Here is a 19,585-nt window from a genome sequence, read left to right as displayed (position 1 = left end):
GATCTATTTCCACGTGTCATACTTATTTATTTTTCAATCCTTGTTAAAACCTCTACATCCAGGCAAAATTAGAATAACCATATTATAAAACAATTGGCATTATATTTAAGAAGCAAAAACTTTGTTCATAACTGGTCTCCCACAAGAGAATTTATCATATGAAAATACCACTCTTCACATTTCAACACTGTGTGTACATATATGAACACACAGAAACAATTGTGGGCATGAAAATTAAAATACTATTAACTTACACAAGTGAAAAGCAGAAAACCTAAATTTTCCACACAATTGAAATGATTGAAGGAATTATAGATCAAACCTGATGGAATATGGAGCAACTGCTAAATGAGTATTTTGAAGAATTTGTAGCAATATGCAGGGAATTTTTTTTTTTTGCCCCAGTAAAGAAAGAAAACAAAATTAAGTCTATCCTCTGATTATAACCTGATACCTAATTTGCACATGGACAAAGACTTAAAAGGATCATAGAAAATTTATAGGGGTTGGTTTTTTTCTTTCTCCCTTGTGAATCAGTTAACAGTGTTTGTGCAACTAAAAGAAAAAATAAGAAACAGAACTCCTTTTGGCATGCACTATGCAAAACTGAGCAGAAAAACTGTAGGTTGCTCTGTCCTAACTAAAACGGGTGCTGCGCTCATGGAATGATACCAAGGACTTTTGTGTTGCTCGTGACAGCACGACTTTGTACCACATGGAGAAAGTTCGGAACAATGAGCAGCAGACACCCCAACTCCTTATGGGCCAAGGGCTATCCCTTATGTCATCTCAAAACAATATAAACATGCCCTACATTCCATGCATCTGGAATGCAGAGGGGCATCAAGGCCCCAGACACGATATCTTTAAATCACTGGATCCCAAAGGGAAACTAAAATTGCTTGAGAAAGGAAAATACCATACAGTGGGAAAAATAACCATTTTTGTAAGTCTTTATTTTTTAGTTGCTCCTCCCATAGTAATGCACTGAAAGGCATAACAGTTTATATTGTACAAAGCATTTGAAGAAAGTACCTCAACTTGCCAATTATTTCAAAATGAGATTACAAACAAAAAGAAAACAAGTCTGGTTCCTCAATAAAGGACAAAATAACTGAATACAGTCTGTTATTTACGTCTCTCTTTTAACATAAGGTCTGGAACACTTCATTTTACAAATAGGATTAACATGAACATAACATCGCACAAGCTTGCAGACAACCAGCATAAAATATGGGGTACAGTTTTTAATCAGAAGAATCATGCTTTCATGAAAGAAATTATAATCGTTTATACAATTGAATCGATTTCAGTATTACAAAAACTAAGTTGCATCTATTCATATTTATCTCATTAAGAAGGAAAACAAAACAACAACAACAAAAAAGGAATGTTAAGAAAAGCCAAACACTATTTGGCACTCCCGTACACAGGTCAAGTCACCTTGGTCCTTGAAATTCAGAAAGGGGCGTGCCTCAGACGTCAGAAAGTAGTGGCTGACTGGAACAGTGCTATTTTAATCAACAAACAATAGTTTGCCAACAAATAAATACATGATACACGCAACACACACAAAAAAGTTAAACATTAAAAAACAGTGACATGATTGTCTAAAATCAAGATGTTATTACAAGGATTTGGCAAACACGTATTAGTGTAGTGGTACAGCGGTACTGGTGATGAACAGGTTACTTCACTGACTTAACCTCTTTGAGTATTGAACATCCATAGTTTACAATATACACATACCCTTTCTCCCTAATTTTAAACAAAGTACTTAAGAAGGCAAAAGTTAACGGGAAACAAGGACTCCCTGTTATGTTTCTATAATAATCGAGTGTGCATTTCATCCAACTACTTCTGTCTTCAAAGGGTTAAATTACATAAAACTTTAACAAAGGAAAAAATTAAATCTGCAATTAAAAGCAACTGTTCCCAATCATGTGTCAGGTGATCTTGTACAAAAAAAGAATTCAGTTTCTATGGAGTGTTCGTTCATATCAATGCTGCCATCTCAACTGTCCCTCTCACCCACCACCCACACTCTAGGGCAGGGTGAACTGGAAGATGCCTTCTCCCCAGCAAGTTTTTCATTTTCATTGAATTTCTTTAAGTCGCATTGATCCTCCAGAAGTCAGCAGCGGCTTTTGCTGTGCAAAACAAAATATCGAGAATAAATAGTTTCTTTTTCTTCCTTTCTTTTTTCTTTTTCTTTCTTTCTTTTTTTAATCATTCAGTTTAAGGTCACCAGACTTTAAATGAGTGACCCTTCAGGTTTCTAAGGCATTCTGCTCAGCAGTCTTTTAAATAGTCCTATATGAAAGAGCCATGCTACTGTTGGACTTGGTCCCACTCTGGTCAACCTTGGTAATGTCATACGTGGCTTATGGACTGGATGGCACTGGATTCTGCTGCAGCCCTTGCCATACTGTGCCACACGTTGGAAGAACTGTGGGATGTAGAATGGAGGGACTCCTTCTCAGACAATGACAACATCATAGCATATGCCTGGGGTAAAAAGGAGAGACTCAGTAAATGGCATTTGAAAAACATCACTTTTAATTTGAAGAACATTATTGGTGAAGGTTAGAAAGAGAAGGGATCCTGAGTAGGAGCATCCCTCATGTGTGAGTTTGAAAAAGTGTCAGGTGTGTGTGTGTGCGTGTGTGTGTGTGTGTGTTATGATGACATGGAATTACTGCTGGCCTTCAGTGCCTAGGGACCACAAAAGTGATACGATCCACAGAGCAAAACACTAACTAGCCTACCCAAACTGTCAATTGTGCCTCCATTAAGAAACAGGAGTCATCTCCCTTCCCAGCCATAAATATAACAGTCATCCATCCACTGTTTGTGCACACGATCAACTCACCAAAAACAGCATTGTGTGCTTATGACTGAAACTGCAAATATGAATAAGATATAGACCTGCCTTGACAGGATGGTGGTCTAGTAGAGGAAACAGTTCAACCAACTCCTGCGCTTTATAACTGAGAGCACTGAAGGTGAAATGACTTGCCCAAAGTCACTCAACTAGATAATGGGAGAGGCATAATTAAATCTTATTTCTGTCCCACTTTTAATCTAGTGTTTTTTCCAGTTCCCCTCCATGCTTTGAATATTCAATGCTGACACCCAAAGACCTTGAAAGTTGAGGTAGATCAAGTCAGATCTACCAAAAATGAAACAAAACGCAAGACCCAACAGCGTTCTAACCCACTTGTGCTCCACTGTCTGCTGAGCAGAAGGTGCAGGGAGGTGCTCTGTGAGGAAGTGCTCTTTCTTCCCGATTATCATGTCAAAATCTAAATAAGTGTTCAGCGAATCCCCCATTTGTTGCCAAGGAAAATATTCAAATGAAAAGTTTGGTCTTGACTTGGGAGTGAACTTTTCACTGTTGATTTGCTATTGTTGGTCTCATCCATTGCTAAACTTGCTTGTCAAAATGCTGCTGAAGTGGAATCATTAAAGTCCTGCCAAAGACATTCCACTGTCTGTAAACAAAGACAAAATGCCTCTGTTGTTAAGCAGAATTTCATCTCTGGGAGTCATGCTGAGACATGTGGCTGGTCTGTGGTTTCTTCCGTAATCATGGCATTCAGTTAGAAAATCTGCCCTTGCAGGCTGATTTTGATTTGCTGGGTGATTGCTCAAAATGTACACATTTAACTTTTATGTACACAGTTTGCCTTCTGGACCTCTGCAAAATCTCAGCAGATATATACCAAATATTTCATAAGCACCTATTCTCTGTCCCAGGCACTGTGCTAAGTCCCAGGGATTCAAGGATAAATACTATAGAGTCCCTGTCCTTTGTACAGTTTGAAGTATGGATGAAGTGAATGTTAAATGTAAACTGTCTATCCTAATTATGTGCTCACTTTTAGAGATGAAGATAAAGATTACTCTGAAAAGGTTTTAACCAAACCCATTCTGATATTTGGAAAGATGGAAGGGAGTACAGAGAAAATTTCGGAATCCTGAATTTTAATCCTGGCTTCTAACCTGTCTCTACTCAACTAGCTATGTCATGTTGGGCAAGTTGCTTAACCTTTGAAGGTCACTTTCCTCTTATAAAATAGGGATAATAATAACAAAATCTTGCCTCCAAGCGTTGTGGAGGAATCACAAGTACTAACTTACATAAAGTGCTTAGCTCAGTGTACCTAATACAAACAGTACCTATAATCATGAAATTAATTTTTGTAGGACAGGTTTTTCAGAGATTCCAGATAGAATGCAGCCACTGTTGTACTGGTCAACAATTTTGGATTTAATTGTTATAAAAATCACAGAGTAAATATGTGGGTGTTTTGAGTAAAGCATCTGAATCTATTCAGATTACAGAAAATGGCCAACATAGGGTATCTGCCTTTTTTGGTAATCAAAGGAAATAAACATTTTCATGCATAAGGATCAGTGCCCAGCACATAACTGACAGTTAATAACAACTGAATAAATGAATAAAGAGTCTCATGAAAGTCAGTTTGCCAAAAGGCCTGCTTCCAAACCGATATATGTGATATTATCAAGTAATAGTAAAAATATAAGCTGGGATTGCAAAATGTTTATATTTCTGTGACGGTAATTGTTAGCCTAGCTGGGCAGGTACTTTATTTCAAAAGGCTGGTACTGAAATACATCATACCCATTATCTCTAGATGTTTAGGCCCTCTGCTTTCTATTCATGTCTAAAAGTTTAAGGAATTTTTAGGTATTGTGTCTATGATGAAAAGTATTTTGGAGGAATAATTTTTAAATATTAAAAAATGAAAAGAAAACCTGGATCCCCCAGTTATCTCTGATCAACTAGGAAGGAAGAATGAGAAATTAAGGATTTAAAAAAATATTAGCCACCTCTTATGGTAGTTTCTAAGTGAAAATGAGACGCCTACTCTGACTAGTTTACTTTTAATGTTAAAAACTGAAAAATTCATTTGTATCGCCACTGAATCATAGAGCAGGAAGTGATCTTAGATATCTTCTCCCTTCAACCCTCTTTACAATGAGGAAATGGTACCCACAGTCATAAAGTAATGTTCTCGAGTTCATGGAGCGTGGCAACTCCAGTGTTGAGGCTGGCTGTTTGAACTTCAATCCAGAAAGAATATTTGCTGTGCCTATTACCATACATGATATCTTAGAGTTTTTACTGAATTGACTGATATTGAAAAACTTGTATTATCCCATTGGCAAAATATTTTCCCCATCACATTGGCTGCTAAGACCAGCCCAAAACATCTCAGCCAAATAGAAAGTCATTTCTAAATGCACAAGTCAATATGGTCACAGTGTTCGATACGTCAGGCCACCTCCAAAATGGAGTAATAGATCAAACAATTAGTCCAAAGTGACCAACAAATATGGTACTAACAGGAAGTTTGTTTTAGTTTTTTGTTTTTTGTTTTTTTGTTTTTGATTGACCTGAATGAACAATCTCGTTGAGTGTTGATATCAAGCAGAAAGTACTGAGTTCCTTTCTGTGTGTGTGTGATAAGAGAACTGAGGCTCTTTTAATTGGTATTTATGGATCCTTAAATAGATTTATTTTACTTATCATAGTGCTGATAGAATGCTGTAGAACCCAATGAATTTGGGTACCATTCATTTGTTCATTCAATAAAAATTGATAGGTTTTATTTCCAGATCTGCCTTTAAGTTGCTTCAGACTTTTGGCAACTCACTTCCTCTTTTATCCTCAGTTTACTCCTAAATTCTATAATTAGGTGACTTATTAATTAAATATCTATAGTAGGGGACAAACAAATAGAGGACAGAATTCACTTTTCAAAAATCTTAAAATATAATTAGGTTGACAAAAATTATAGATGCAAAGCAATTAGAAAATAATTCTGAAGTAATATATAAGTAAGTGCAAAGAAACTTTATGGCCTATAGATGAAATAAGGGAATTGAGAAGTAAAGGAAGGTTATTGTAGGATATGGTTTGTCACAAAAGTTTCTGTGCAGAATGCAGCCATATTAATTGCTGTATTAGTTAATGATTTTGGATTCGGTCATAGAGTAAAGATTGAACATTTTGAGTAAAGCACCTGAACCTGTTCAGATTTTAGAATACTGCAAACATAGAATATCTGCCTTTTGGCATCAAAGGCACAATGTCATCATAATGCTATACTGCTGGAAAATATATACCTGTGATTTGGACTTTCTGTGTAACGGCTGTTTAAGTTCCTCTGGCACATGGGAAGTACTAAAAGAAGAGAGCTCAGCTTCAGTATATTGATTATCTTCCATTTTCCTCATTTTGAGGCTATCTGTGAAGTGCCTTATATGATCTAGAGCAGAAAGTCCAGTTTTGTATTCTTCCTCTTTATACCTAAAATGAACCAATGGGAAAGCACAGAGGATTTTTTTTTCTTTTTCATTTTGTTATGCAACCAAATAACTTTGCATTTGAATCTATACAGTTGTTGAATGTTATATTATATTTGCAGTATAAAGTAGCATGCATCAATTATTGGGTTCTTTAAAATGTTTACAAATATTATTGTATCTTAAATATATTTCTTTTAAGATTTTTCATAACTAAAGCAAGCATATATTTGAGATAAAGAGGTGAAGTCAATGACATGTGAAATCAGCAATGCAGTGGAGACAGAATTCATACGTTTATAATTTTCATTTAAAATAAAGCCAGTTGCAATAATATTTAATCAGCACCCATTATCCATATGAAAATATAATATTCCCATCAATTTCATTGTTTGGTTAATCTCTCCATTTAAAAACTCTATCGTCTATATAGATTACATATATGTCAAATGAAGTGAAATTTATCTCAATATTATTTGACTAATAACAAACAGATTATTGAATGAATTAGATAGTGTTGAAATCTCTATTTTTCTTTAAATTATTTTCAGTAGAATCTAAATAAATGATCGTGTACTTGTGTAACTTTCATTTATCCTTCCTACCTCAGGTTAATCAGAGTTCCACAAACACTGATGTATTTATACGCTTGTAGGTTATGTTGACGGCTACATTATTTTCATCTATTTAAAATTAATTCACTGTGTATGCTTTGCTAATTCAAGTCCAATTTTTATGACTTGTTACTCACAAATTGCTTATCACCTGAAATATTGCTCTAATGAAAGAACAGAACAGGAGGAATTATAACCACGTGTATCCACTCTTGCTTATTTATTAATGTCACCCAAGGCACTTACCTCACTGGGGACGTCTTGCAACTCATCTCCAGGGCGCTGGTTTCTTCATAGTCATCTTCAGGGTTTCCTTCATGTAAATTACTTGTCACTGGTTCCTTTCCTGTTTTACCAGTAATATCATTGTCTTCATCCTCCTCATCTAACAACACCTCATCTTCTACTTCTTCGTCATCCAGTAAATCTGAATTTTGACTGGTCACCAAAGCCTTTTCATCCTTAAAGTGACTGCCATTCATTCTTTCAAAGGCATAAAAAAGAAACAGGTCCAGTTATTGGTTTCATGTTTAAATATGCATTTACCTTTGTTAGCATGTCTTCTTAATCACAGTTTAGATTTTCAACATTTCTATAGTAAATTTTAGTTTTTATGCTTTATGGCAACCATGGGAAAATAATGAAACCTCACAAAAAGGAAAATGAGGAAAAAATAATTGGGTGATTTGTTAGATTATAAATGGAGCCTCCAGCAGAACTGGAAAAACAATCTCGGTCTCATATTCCTTATCAGGCCTTTCCCTGATAAATGATACTGTTACATATGATATAAAAAGCACACAGATGTTTTCTCTACATAATGTTACCTAATTACCGTACAAGTACCCACCATTTAAAATAATAGGTTTTTGGAAAATTCATATCCCTGCACAACATTGACAAAAGTTTCAACACACATGCCTAAAGTGAATCTAAGACTTTAAAAAATGGTAAAGTAGCTGCCAAGGACCAACAGGTATCTGATATTTCTAGGTGACATTGGTGGTATGATATCTACTCAAACTTGGAAGTGATTGAGAGCTTATTTGTACTATTTTCAAATTATCCTTGATGGACTGAATGTAAAAATGTTCCTTCATCCCATGGTAATACTGGGGTGGGAAATTATTTAAAAATGTAACTGTACAAATATCTTTTGAAACTTACATAGCAAGCATGTCTAATATAATGATTTTAAAAAAGGCTATTATATTTAAAAAGTCATTTGTTATATTTTAGTTTGTGATTACAAGGATTGCAATATGTGATTCAAAAGTTTAATTATAAAAACAGAGTTTAGGGGCGGCCGGATGGCTCAGTTGGTTAGAACGTGAGCTCTTAATAAGGTTGCCGGTCAATGCCCGCACGGGATGGTGGGCTGTGTCCCCTGCAACTAAGATCGAAAAATGGCGACTAGACTTGGAGCTGAGCTGCACCCTCCACAACTAGACTGAAGCACAACGACTTGGAGCTGATGGGCCCTGGAGAAACACACTGTTCCCCAATATTCCCCAATAAAATTTATTTTAAAAAGTTTAATTACATAGAAGTCCCAACTTAATACATTGAGAGTATTTATGTAACTAGGATAAACTTTTCAGGCTTTAAAGTAAACATTTAAAATATGTGCAAATTCAAGTTAAATTTCATAGTAAGATTTAAAAGTTGAAATTAAGTTACAAAATAATTATAAATGTTTTGAACTAGAGAATATCTTCTCCTAACTGTCTCCTTTTAAAAATATATGACCAGGGAAGTTAAGGCACTTGCCCGAGTTCAAAAGCTTGTTAGAGATGAAACCAATAGGCATCCAGGTGTCCTGATTCCTGGGCCATTCATAATCTTTCTATTTTGTCATGCTCTTTCACCTATTTACTAATTCAAAAATCTTGCTAAGAATAAAGTTCTTGTTACAGTCATGTACAGTTTTCATGTTTAATGTAACTATTTTTCATATGATGACCCCTATCACTTTGCCACATTTAAAAGGATGAGTGCCATCTAATATTTAGATTTCCCAAGGTAAAAAAATAATAATAATAATAATAATTTGAGTGTGACATATGCTTATAGCAAAAATCCATTTGACCAGCAATGGTCATATCATCAAGTTTTTTATACAACCAATCTCTTAACCTCTTTTATCAAATAACGATGAAAACTTGGTTTGCACAGACATAAATTATTATTTTCCAGTTACACTGCCAACTTGCTAGCTTAAATGGATCAAAATTGTTATTTGAAAAAATGAAAGAAAAAGTAAAAGAACAAAAGAGTGCATGGATAAAAACCAAAAGTAACAAAGCCAGCATGATTAAGAAAACCTATTTGTTAATTATGCTTTCAAATGTGGCAATTTAGGGGGGATAAATTATTCGTCAAAAGGAGCACGATAGGAGGTGGGGGTGCAGTTAGATGACTCAGTCTTCTTACTTCTGCGCTGTTCAGACATGTTGAAGCCAGATGGTGCAGCTATATGGTTCACAAATCTCCAATTAAGAGCTAGAAAATCTGAACAGGCACCTCTCAAAACCCAAACGATGTTTTCTGTTTAATATTTCTTATTCGCATCATGTAAATATCATTATTAATATGCAAGGACATTATTACTTTCCTTATTTATCTTTACTTGCTGCCTCTGATTATCTGCCTCATTTTCTCTCCCTCTGCCTCTCCCTCTCCCTCTCCCTCTCCCTTTCTCTCTCTCTCTCTCTCTCTCTCTCTCTCTCTCTCTCTCTCTCTCTCACACTCACAAATGGGTGGGCAGAGTGAAAGATATTTCCAACTGCACAAGTTGTAGTTCTTATCAGACTTCTTAAGGCTGAAGGGTCAGGCAACAGCAGATATGTCCTTTTTACTTTTGATACATTGTCATACAAGTTGAAGGACAGACGTGGTCATATATTTGTTATCTTGGGAAATAATGTTTATTTGAAGCTTGCCTTAATGGAAAAACTGCGTAAAATAATTAACTTTGACTTTTAACAGCATCAAAAAGAGAGGACACTAAAAATAATACTTATGTGATAGAAAGTAATGGTACTTTCATTAACTAACTTCATACTACTTTATGTACTGTAGCATCGTAATATAATATGCTATATAATAGTAACGACTATTGACCACTGATACAATTGAGTCCCTGTGATGACTTTCCCTTCTACTTGGCAGGTTTTGACAAAATATTCTAATTAGCTGTAAAGAGAAGCAGAACAGACTGGTGGTAAAAGGAAAAAAAAAAAAGGGCTTTGGAACCAGATTGCCCAGGTGCATCCCACTTATGACTTATGTGACCTCTGGCAAGTTGTTTAAACTTTGATGTCTCCATTCCTTCACAGATAAAATACATAATACATAATAATAGTCACTATCTCCTAGGGTTATTACGGTCATGAAATTATTAATACATGTAAAGTGCTTTAAAGAGCATTTGATATTTATTCTGCTACCAGCCTTTGGTGGTAGATAGTAGGGTCACCAAAGTAAACACAGCAAATGTATTTGAAAACAGGTTTCTTTCAGAAATCATAGAGTTTAAAAAGGAAAACTCCAGCTTTACCTCTCTTCTGTGTTCCTTGGAGACTGGCTACTATGGTTGCTATTCCCAATGAAATTTCGAATTTCTGTGAAGTAAGCATCTTCTTTGTCATCAAGAATCGCACCTGTACTTTCCAGTTCAGAATGAGGTGACGATGTTGCTGTACCTGATGGGAGAGAAAGCATTTTGTGAAAAAGACTATCATTTATATGGCAACTTATTTTGAATCTCTTTCTTTCTTAATTTGTTCAGTGTTTTTTTCCCCTAAAACAAGCTCTTTTGAATATTAATAACAATAACTTTAGGAGGTCAAAGTCTTCCTAATTTATCATAGTACACATGCCAATGAAAGTCCCTTAGGGAATATTTTGAACCATTGAAATCATGAGGTGCAGTATCTCAGGGATGTTATTTCTCCCACTAGCTCTCTCCTATGCCCACTGTGACATGGGACATTTTGATTCATACAAGAGGAGATAAAGTGAAGCAAATTAGAGAGAGGTCTTAAACGGATTCTGCAAGAAGAATATGTTTAACAGTCCAGTTGCAGTCAATATGTATTTATTGCTCCTGTGCTAAAGTATGCTACCAAATAAAGACTGAAAACATGCTGAAAATTCTGCATTCTGACTTGGTGAGCTAAACTGTGGATAGACTGAGGATACACTGTCCAGAGATTTGTGTGTATAGTATTAAGAGGACAGTATTAGATTTGATGATTACAAGATGATCTTCAGCTTCCTTACCTACAAAATTAGAATCATATACCTGCGTCACAAGATTGCTGTAAGGTTTCCATAAATTTACAAAGTTATAACCACTTTATATGTGGTCAAACTGTATACTAACATTCACTTCATACTGTTTATCTTGTCCACAAAATATCTACAATTTAATAGTTCATCACAATAATCTAGATGACAAAAACAAGAGGTTAGACCATCCCTCAGCTTAATAAAGTTACAATCTGGGTCAACAAATAAATATTCAACTTTGACATGTTACATTTTTAACTTATCGTTTTTCTGACGTAATTTTGACTAGAAGAATTATAATAGCACACCGTTACACGATAGCCAGTTTTGTATACTGGATTAGACTTCTGTCTCTAAAATCTGATGTTTTTAAACCATGATCATTAGATTTTTGGTTTTGAGGGAAATGAACAGTATATGTAGCTCTTAGTAGTCATCCAAGATCATAAGCAATGTGCTTGTACAGTGGAGGAAGAATTCATAAAAAAATCATTTCCTTAAGGTTCCCACTTTGTGTAAATCCAACTTTTTTCTGTTCTTAAAAATCTCATTTCCTGAACTCCATGCTCTCCCCCTCCCCCACCTCCAATTCACTTCTCTACTTCTCCAGAAACCAATTGTGGCTGCACAGGTTGGCTTCACACACATATGCCAGCTGGTAAATAGTAATTAATGGCTTGTTATCTAACAATTAGAAGCCAAAGGCAAGAAACCCTACCAGCTCTTCTGCCAACTAGGTGCTGGCAGGTCTGGGTTAAGGGAAGTTTAGTGCCACTTTTTAACTTAATGCTGCAACAGAATTTGTGACCAAAACCACACACCACTATCATTTGCTATTAATCACTCTGAGCGTATCCACAATGTTCTGTCACTAATCTCTAAAAACATTACTCTAGGGAGATTCTCTGAACTCCAGGCCTTCTGCAAAAGCAGCCATGGTTTCTAGGCTAACATTCAGAGTGTGGTAGTCTGGTGCTGCTTTCTGGAAACCCTGCCACTCCTGGGGGCCACATTCTGTGCCAAAAGGTGCAAAGATTGTTCCCTGCAATTTAGGAAATCTTGATTTATAAGTCTCCTGTGAGTTTGGATCATGATTCTCTTTGCTTGAGATTGCCCATTGGGATGAATCCAGGAAAATAAAAAATAATTCAAATAAGGCTCTGAATTGTATACTATTCAACAATCACATCACTCTAAAATCTCAAGGAAAAACAAATTTTCACAATAGGATCTGATTCTAGAGTCAAAGTGGAATGAGAGAAGAAAGATTATGTTTTCAAGTAATAAAATAAGCCATCTTCTCCTCATAACACAATTGATTACCTACCAGACATGTTCCCATTCTCATGTTTCTTGAGGTGTCTGTCTAAGTTGGTTTGTTGACCAAAACACCGATCACATAAGTGACACTTAAAGGGCTTCTCCTTGTTGTGGATGTTGCGAACATGCCGCTGCAAGTTAGAAGATATGCTAAATGATCTGTCACAGTATTTGCATCTGAAAAATAAACACAGGGAAATTTTACAAGCAAATCAAAAGATATTTCTCAAGACTAGTACCCCAGATATCCAAAATTATCACCCTTAAAACACCATTTTAGAGAAAAGGCACAGGCAAGAAAACTATTCACGCGGTCAATTCCAATAGACTTTGATTACTTTATAAAGATTATCGTGATTTTATGGAAAATGATAATAAAATATTGGTGATTTCATTGCTCCTAAATTTATTAGGGCAATCAGTTCTACTGTTTTAAATAAACCTTATAAAATTCAGGACATTAAGAAATATTAGTATTGTTTTATCTCCTTCTTCGGACAATACAACTAAATCCTCTGTAAACAAGCTTGGAACAAATTCACATATTCTTCAAATAAAGTAAAAAGATCATTTTTTAATTCAAAATTTCACAGTCTGAGTAAATAATTTCTCAGTAAACTCACTTTCTCAATTGCGAATCCTAAAGGAAAATTCCTTTATCTTCTCCACAATAACAATAAACATTCCAAACTTTTAAAACTGAGGAAATGTGAATAGTTTAGTCTGATAGCAAAGATACAGATTTTCATAATCTGTACAAATTAGGAGCCTCCAAATCCTTTACTCTATTAACCTTTAAACTGTTACAAAATAAAGCTAGAGTGCCACTAAATTCTCCTTTTGGAATAAAAACAAAGGTCTTCATTAACTTCCCTTCTCCCTACTCCCTCAGTTTTCCATTTCTACTTTTCTTTAAAGAATCTGTGGCAGTTCTGAACCAGGTCAGTTTTTCAGGAAAGCACGAATTATTAGTTAGCTAATTATTTCTACCTTCCATGAAATTAAAAAAAAAATCATAAATTATTTTGGAGTTCTCTTTTAGATATAAAATAAAAATATAACTCCCCTCTCCCCCCGCAAGCTCTTATTGGTGAGGAAGAAAAGTGGTAATTGATGGGGTATTCTCTAGTATCTTAAAGTAAAGTTTGCATTATTTGTTTATGTGATTTTTTGGTATGTGTGGTGTTGGGAAAAAAAAAATCAACTTTCTCCAGATAACTTTTAAGTGAAAATGTCTAATTTAGCAGCCAGAAAATCCTCAGCTCAGTCTTCCATGTGTGAAGAACCCTTCTCCTCCCACTTCTGAATGCAGACTCTGTGGCTCAAGTGCTCTACATCAAAAATCACCCCATTCCACTCCAAGTGTTTGGGCTTCTATGGCTGTCTCTATGTGATGCCAGAAGTCTAGTTAGTTCAGTGGGGAAAATAAATCTGTTAAACTAGTTACTTTGGCATAGTATCAATAAACCAACTCAAAGACTGATTTAATTTCCCCCCTTAAAAAACTGTTCTGGCATCATGAGGTTCTTCAACTTTCTTCACTTATAATATTGATTTCAAAACTTGTGAAACCCTACATTGATAGTAGTTATAATAGTTTAGCCTCTTCCTTTGGGTAAAAACATATGTGTGTGTGTATGTGTGTGTGTGTATATATATATATATATATATATATATATATATATATGGAGTCATGGCCTTCTCTACAATAATTTTGTCAACTTCCAAAGCCCACTGCAACAAGAACCATGGTATAATTACCACAATTGTGTTGTACTAATAAGCAGAACAACCTAGGAAATACTGATAGAGAAAACATACTCCCATAAAACATTTCAGAAAAATTTTTACTCAAAACATTTTCTACACAAATCGTGAGGAAGAGAGATTTTTTTTCTTTGACATGCTTCCAACTTTCTGCCTGTATGAAATGGGACTTTTCCAAATCTAATAAACATCATCCACACTAATATAAATAAAATTCGCCAATCAGGATGTTCTAACCAATAATTATCTGTTACTTTGTATCTTTCCTTTGCTAATGTCTTGGCAAAAGATTGAGTGCTCCTAAATAAAAAAATCATTCCATTCTACTCCAAGAAATTAGTAGGTGGTTAAAAGCCTAACTTTCAGAAATGCTTAAAATGAACACATAACACAATCATGAGCAGTACATTATTAAGAATTTGGATGTAAACATATGGGTCACGGGAGCCTATGGGATCATAGTATGAGATAAAAACCCTGACGTGAGAGCTCCAGGCCTGGGTTTTAATTCTGGATCTGTTAGTACCAGACCATACAGAAGGCAAATGGCATCTGCGGATCTGAATTTTTTACTTGTAAAACAGGGGAGCTGGGTAAATACTTAAGATCCCCAGCTATGCCAATATTTTGGTTTGTGTTTTTAAGAACACACAGACAATAACAGCACCATTTATGGGATAGAATAAAACGACTGCATTCAAGTATAAAGAAAGGGCAAAACGAGCGTAATATCACAGTTGCATACCAGGCCCTTGGCCATAACGAAATGTAAGTGTGGAAATCTTTCCTTCACTTAAGTAGAATTCCTGGGATCTGAAATTTTCTCAAAAAGGGAAATCTGTTAACACTCCATTTTTACATCTCTCTGAGACCTATTATACCAAGTGAATCCTATCACATATAAAGTAGAAATATCACTTATGATTAGTAATTTATAAAACATATAGGAAAGCAAAGAATCTAAGAAAAAGCTGTTATTTTCTAAGTTTATGTCACTCTAGTTTTCTCATAAAATTTCCATTATCTTCAAATAAGTATTGGTCTACCCATTTTCTTATTCTTGTATATAAAAAGTCTTTGAAACCTGGTAAATCACTTAGTTATTTTAATGGAAAAAGTGAGCATTCAGACAAAAATAATTTTACACATATGCAATACATAAGAATTTCAAAGCCGAATGAAATTAATATAATATTATGTAAGATAACATTCATTCCTTTGAAGAAATATTTATGAGTATCTAATACTATGTCCCAAGCATTGCACATTAAACAATGTAGATTATATTTTTAAATTGGACTGGAAAATGTTGATTATTTTCACTTTTTAATAAACAATAATACTAAAATTGGACATAATACTAAAATTAGACATGTGTCACATGACTGACCTTGACATTTAACAGAATAACCTAAGAGATGCTTTAGAAATTGTTGCTAGAATTGCCCCTCTTCCCATAATACATTCTATTTTATGTGCTCTACCCCAGTTCCACATTTTTTTCCTCCTTGAAGGCTTAAGGTTTATTCCTTAAATTTTCTAATGGGACCTGTGGACGTTGACTCAACTGTACTGGGAAAACAAAGTTATATAACAATTGTTAACTCCCAGCAGAGATTTAAGGCTTGGAAAAGGAGGCTGCAATGCTATGATTAATGTCAATCCAAATAACACTAATTATTGAGAAAGAGCACTAAAATAATTTCTAAAATGACTTCAAAATGGCTAACATTTCTTAAACACTTATTCTGTACTAGATATTGCTAGAACTTTTAAAATGAGATATAAGAAGCTTGGATTAAAGAAATGAGGACTCTTCTAATTTTTATCCTAGCCATTAGTTAATTCTTCTTTGACTCAAAATCAAATAGAATGCACAAAAATCCTTTAAAATTGTGGCAATGAGTCCACTTTAATTATCATAGTAGTTATCAGGATAGTTAGTAAAAATCATCGTCAAACCTGTAAGGCTGCTCTCCTGTATGGGTTCTCAAGTGCCGTGTTAGGTTCGCAGACCTTGGAAAAATCTTGCCACAGTATCTGTTATGGAAAGATGTTTACAAGAGAAAGTCAGCACAATCGATTTTATTTCACTCAAGCCACATAGAAGCCAGATGCTTATTCCTGATTTAATTAATCTTGCATGGAACTCACATGTCTTTGGTATTTAAAATTTGCAACAAAGCCATTCTACAGATATAAATAACTCTACAAATAAAGACTGCGTTGTGAGATCTGGTTGAATTTGATCATGCATAAGCACGCAGTTTATGAAAATAGACTTTAGTTTTGATGACCCCCATACGCCTCTATATTAACTCTGTATCTTTATATTAACAAAACTAAACCAGACAAGGGGATAAAAAAATGACAAGAGTCTGTGATTCTGGGTTGACGTAAACAGATTTCAAATGTTGCAACTCATTTTACATGTTAACCACAGTGACAATTCTCTGTACATTGAGTGGTATCAGATCAGACAAGATTCTAAGACCTCATCCATCAAGGTATGTTGCTACAAAACCTTTTCTGGAAACAGTGACACATTTTCCAAAGAGCAGATAAATTGATATGCCTGATGCCACAAATTTCTAAGGACAATTCAGAAATTATAAGCACAATTTATTTTAAAAAGAAAACAAACAAAAAACAAGCTTTATTGTACTACTGATGAGTAACAAGAAACTTATTAACTAGCTTTCTTCACTTCTCAACCTTATTCGTCCTTCATTAATGGCCTTATTCTTCAATGCCATGACAATTAATAAATGTATGCTTGAGGACAGTAGTATTATACCTTTGGATGAAAATAATTAACTGTGAAAGAAAATTCATAAATATCAAAGTGAAACAAGTAGATAGTATTTGGACTGTTTCCAAACTCATTTATCACAACCAAATGGCCTGTGTTAAAATTCTCATTTAATAATAATTTTTTTAAAACCACTATTTTTATATCTCACTAAATAAAGAGTACTTTGAAGTGCTTGAGATCTATCATGGTCGCTATTAATCATCCAATCAAGAATAATTTCCAAAACAAACAGCAGTGCCTTTGAAATCAGAGGGGAGATTTTTGGAAAGCCAGCCATAATTAACTTTGCAGTTACCTGCAGGTATAGCGTTCTTTTCCTTTCCTCAGGAGGTTCTCTGGCAGAGCATTGGGAGGCGCTCTGAAGTTGAACATGGAGGGAACTGACTGTAGAAGTTCACTGGCCTCAGGTTTTAGGGCACTGAAGCTCTCTAGCTTCTCCGCCATGTTTTCAATAGCTGACATCTGAAAGGCAAAAGCACAAGACCATGAGGGGCACATCTGACATCCGTTTTTCTGTAATAACCTCTTGTAAACCAAGAACATCATTAATAAAATGGAAGCTGAATGCAATGGTCTGTAGAAAGAGGTTGTGATGTCCCAATATTACACAAACAATAAGAGAATTCATTGATTTTGAAAATAACAAAGGTTATAACGCTTATAAAATGCTGGGTGGACTTTTTCATAAGACCTGGGTTAGACCATTTTACAATAATCTGATATACAATTGAGCAATGAAATACATGAGAGATAATAAAGCTAAATTAGATTTTTATTAAATTAAGTGAGAGCATTAGTATTATGTTATGGATACCAACAGCAGATGAGAAATTATAGGGAAAGGTCCTGTATGCCTGCCTTGTTAATAAAAACCATGGGAAGTATGGAGTCCCATGAAAAGAACTCACAGTATGAAAAACATCAAGTGTTCCAAAGCTACAGCTTAAGCCAAATGTGTCTATTGCAGAAAGAAAAATTAAATGGGTAAGAGGTATTTTGCCTAAGACTATGTTAAATTAATATCTGGATATACTAGATTTTAAGTGGGGCTGTATACAAAGAATTTTGATGAAATATTAATTCATTCTGGGCAAAGATTGAGTTGGAAGAACAGTTCACATAACATTATAACTTCACATAATATAACTTGACATGGGTGTTATAAGATAAAGGGAAAAATTAGTGTAACCACACTCTTGGAGAACTATTCTTGAAGAAAAACTACTCCTGAATTCTTCCCCTCAAACAACTTAATTTATTTTGCTTATAATCTTCAAGTTTTTGTCCACCTGCACGTGTATTTGATAGTCACAATCAGAGGGAGACATTTAATTTTAAAGTCAGCATGATCCTTAATGTCCACAGTTAGAGGGACTGTCCCCTTTCCTTCAACACTCCCAAAATGTTAAGTTTCTTCAGTGCTTACATTTTATTTGGAAGCTGCTTAGTACTGAACTTTTTAAGTAGAAAAAGCAAACTCTCAAGCCATCTTGTTAAATCAACTCTCCCATTATTTATTTGGTTCTCAGGGCACTATGCCACTGGAGAGCTCAGAGAGCTGTTAAAAAGGTGTTTGCACTCTATATGCCCTCTGTATGTTTCTCAAAGACCTGGGATGGTAGACCAGAAGACTCCATGCAAGGATTAAAAATGGTAACAACTGCACATTCAAGCAACCATTTAGCCCAAGACGATGATTCTTTTGCTCGTGAGATGGCAGGACAGAGTTGGAGGCCTAATTTTCAAACTCAGGTTAAATATAAAAGGCAACAATTTCTACTCAAAAGGGAAAATTAACAAAATAATATATTCCATGTACACACATGGACACATATCTGGACAGAATACCACTGACTTCTTAAACTAGGGCAAAATCTTCACAGGATGGTCTGAACATGATTCCCTTCTTACAAAGGGAATATTTTATGTTTGATTCTTCAAATGACTATTCATGTTGTAGTTAGCTCTCTTTCTTTTCCCTTTATCCTGGAGCCTGCTCTCCCATTTCAGGCCCAGACTCCTAATGCTAGCTACAAATTACAACGTACAGGGTACCACTGCCAATTTGCCAAATGTCTTTCATCAAACACAGTGCAAAAAAATCTCAGAGGAAAGTCAAGATACATTTACTTGTCAGACGACAAATGTGAACGCATTGGGAGGCGGTAGGAGCTATAAGCTCAGGGGTTTGATTCATAATCACTCAGCTGCTAAAACATTCTCCACAGATGCAAGCGGACAGCACATTTGTCACTATGAAGGATTTTGACACATACTGATCACAGGACAGAGATATGGAATGATGATGCCGCTCAGAGAGGTTGGCGGAAACTCTGTCCCTGCAGAATACGGTCATTATCCCCCTCTAGCCAGAGCCCCAGCATTTTTCTATTACTTGGGATTTTATTTATTAAAAATCAATCCAGAAATATTTTATGAT

At 35.0% G+C, this 19,585-nt stretch overlaps 1 protein-coding gene across 19 annotated transcripts in view; it reads right to left on the bottom strand.

Moving 5' to 3' along the window:
* Window positions 1-406: 406 nt before the first annotated feature.
* The window catches only part of MECOM (MDS1 and EVI1 complex locus), a 539,102-nt gene continuing 519,923 nt past the window's right edge, over window positions 407-19,585 (bottom strand). For 17 of the 19 annotated variants that reach the window (XM_033133043.1, XM_033133052.1, XM_033133007.1 and 14 more), the window contains 7 exons: window positions 17,441-17,607; window positions 16,293-16,370; window positions 12,571-12,740; window positions 10,510-10,654; window positions 7,197-7,433; window positions 6,157-6,340; window positions 2,228-2,508 (listed from right to left, as the gene is read on the bottom strand). In XM_033133043.1, the coding sequence (XP_032988934.1) occupies window positions 2,374-2,508; window positions 6,157-6,340; window positions 7,197-7,433; window positions 10,510-10,654; window positions 12,571-12,740; window positions 16,293-16,370; window positions 17,441-17,607 (1,116 nt within the window). In that variant the 3' untranslated portion in view covers window positions 2,228-2,373. Of the gene's footprint in view, window positions 2,509-6,156; window positions 6,341-7,196; window positions 7,434-10,509; window positions 10,655-12,570; window positions 12,741-16,292; window positions 16,371-17,440; window positions 17,608-19,585 lie in introns of all 19 variants that reach the window. The other 2 variants (XM_033133123.1, XM_033133072.1) reach the window with 2 other exon arrangements.

Source organism: Rhinolophus ferrumequinum, chromosome 2 (genome assembly GCF_004115265.2).
Source record: "Rhinolophus ferrumequinum isolate MPI-CBG mRhiFer1 chromosome 2, mRhiFer1_v1.p, whole genome shotgun sequence".
NCBI lineage: Eukaryota > Metazoa > Chordata > Mammalia > Chiroptera > Rhinolophidae > Rhinolophus > Rhinolophus ferrumequinum.
The sequence above is the reverse complement of the archived record's forward strand: the minus strand, read 5'-3'. Positions and strand labels throughout refer to the sequence as shown.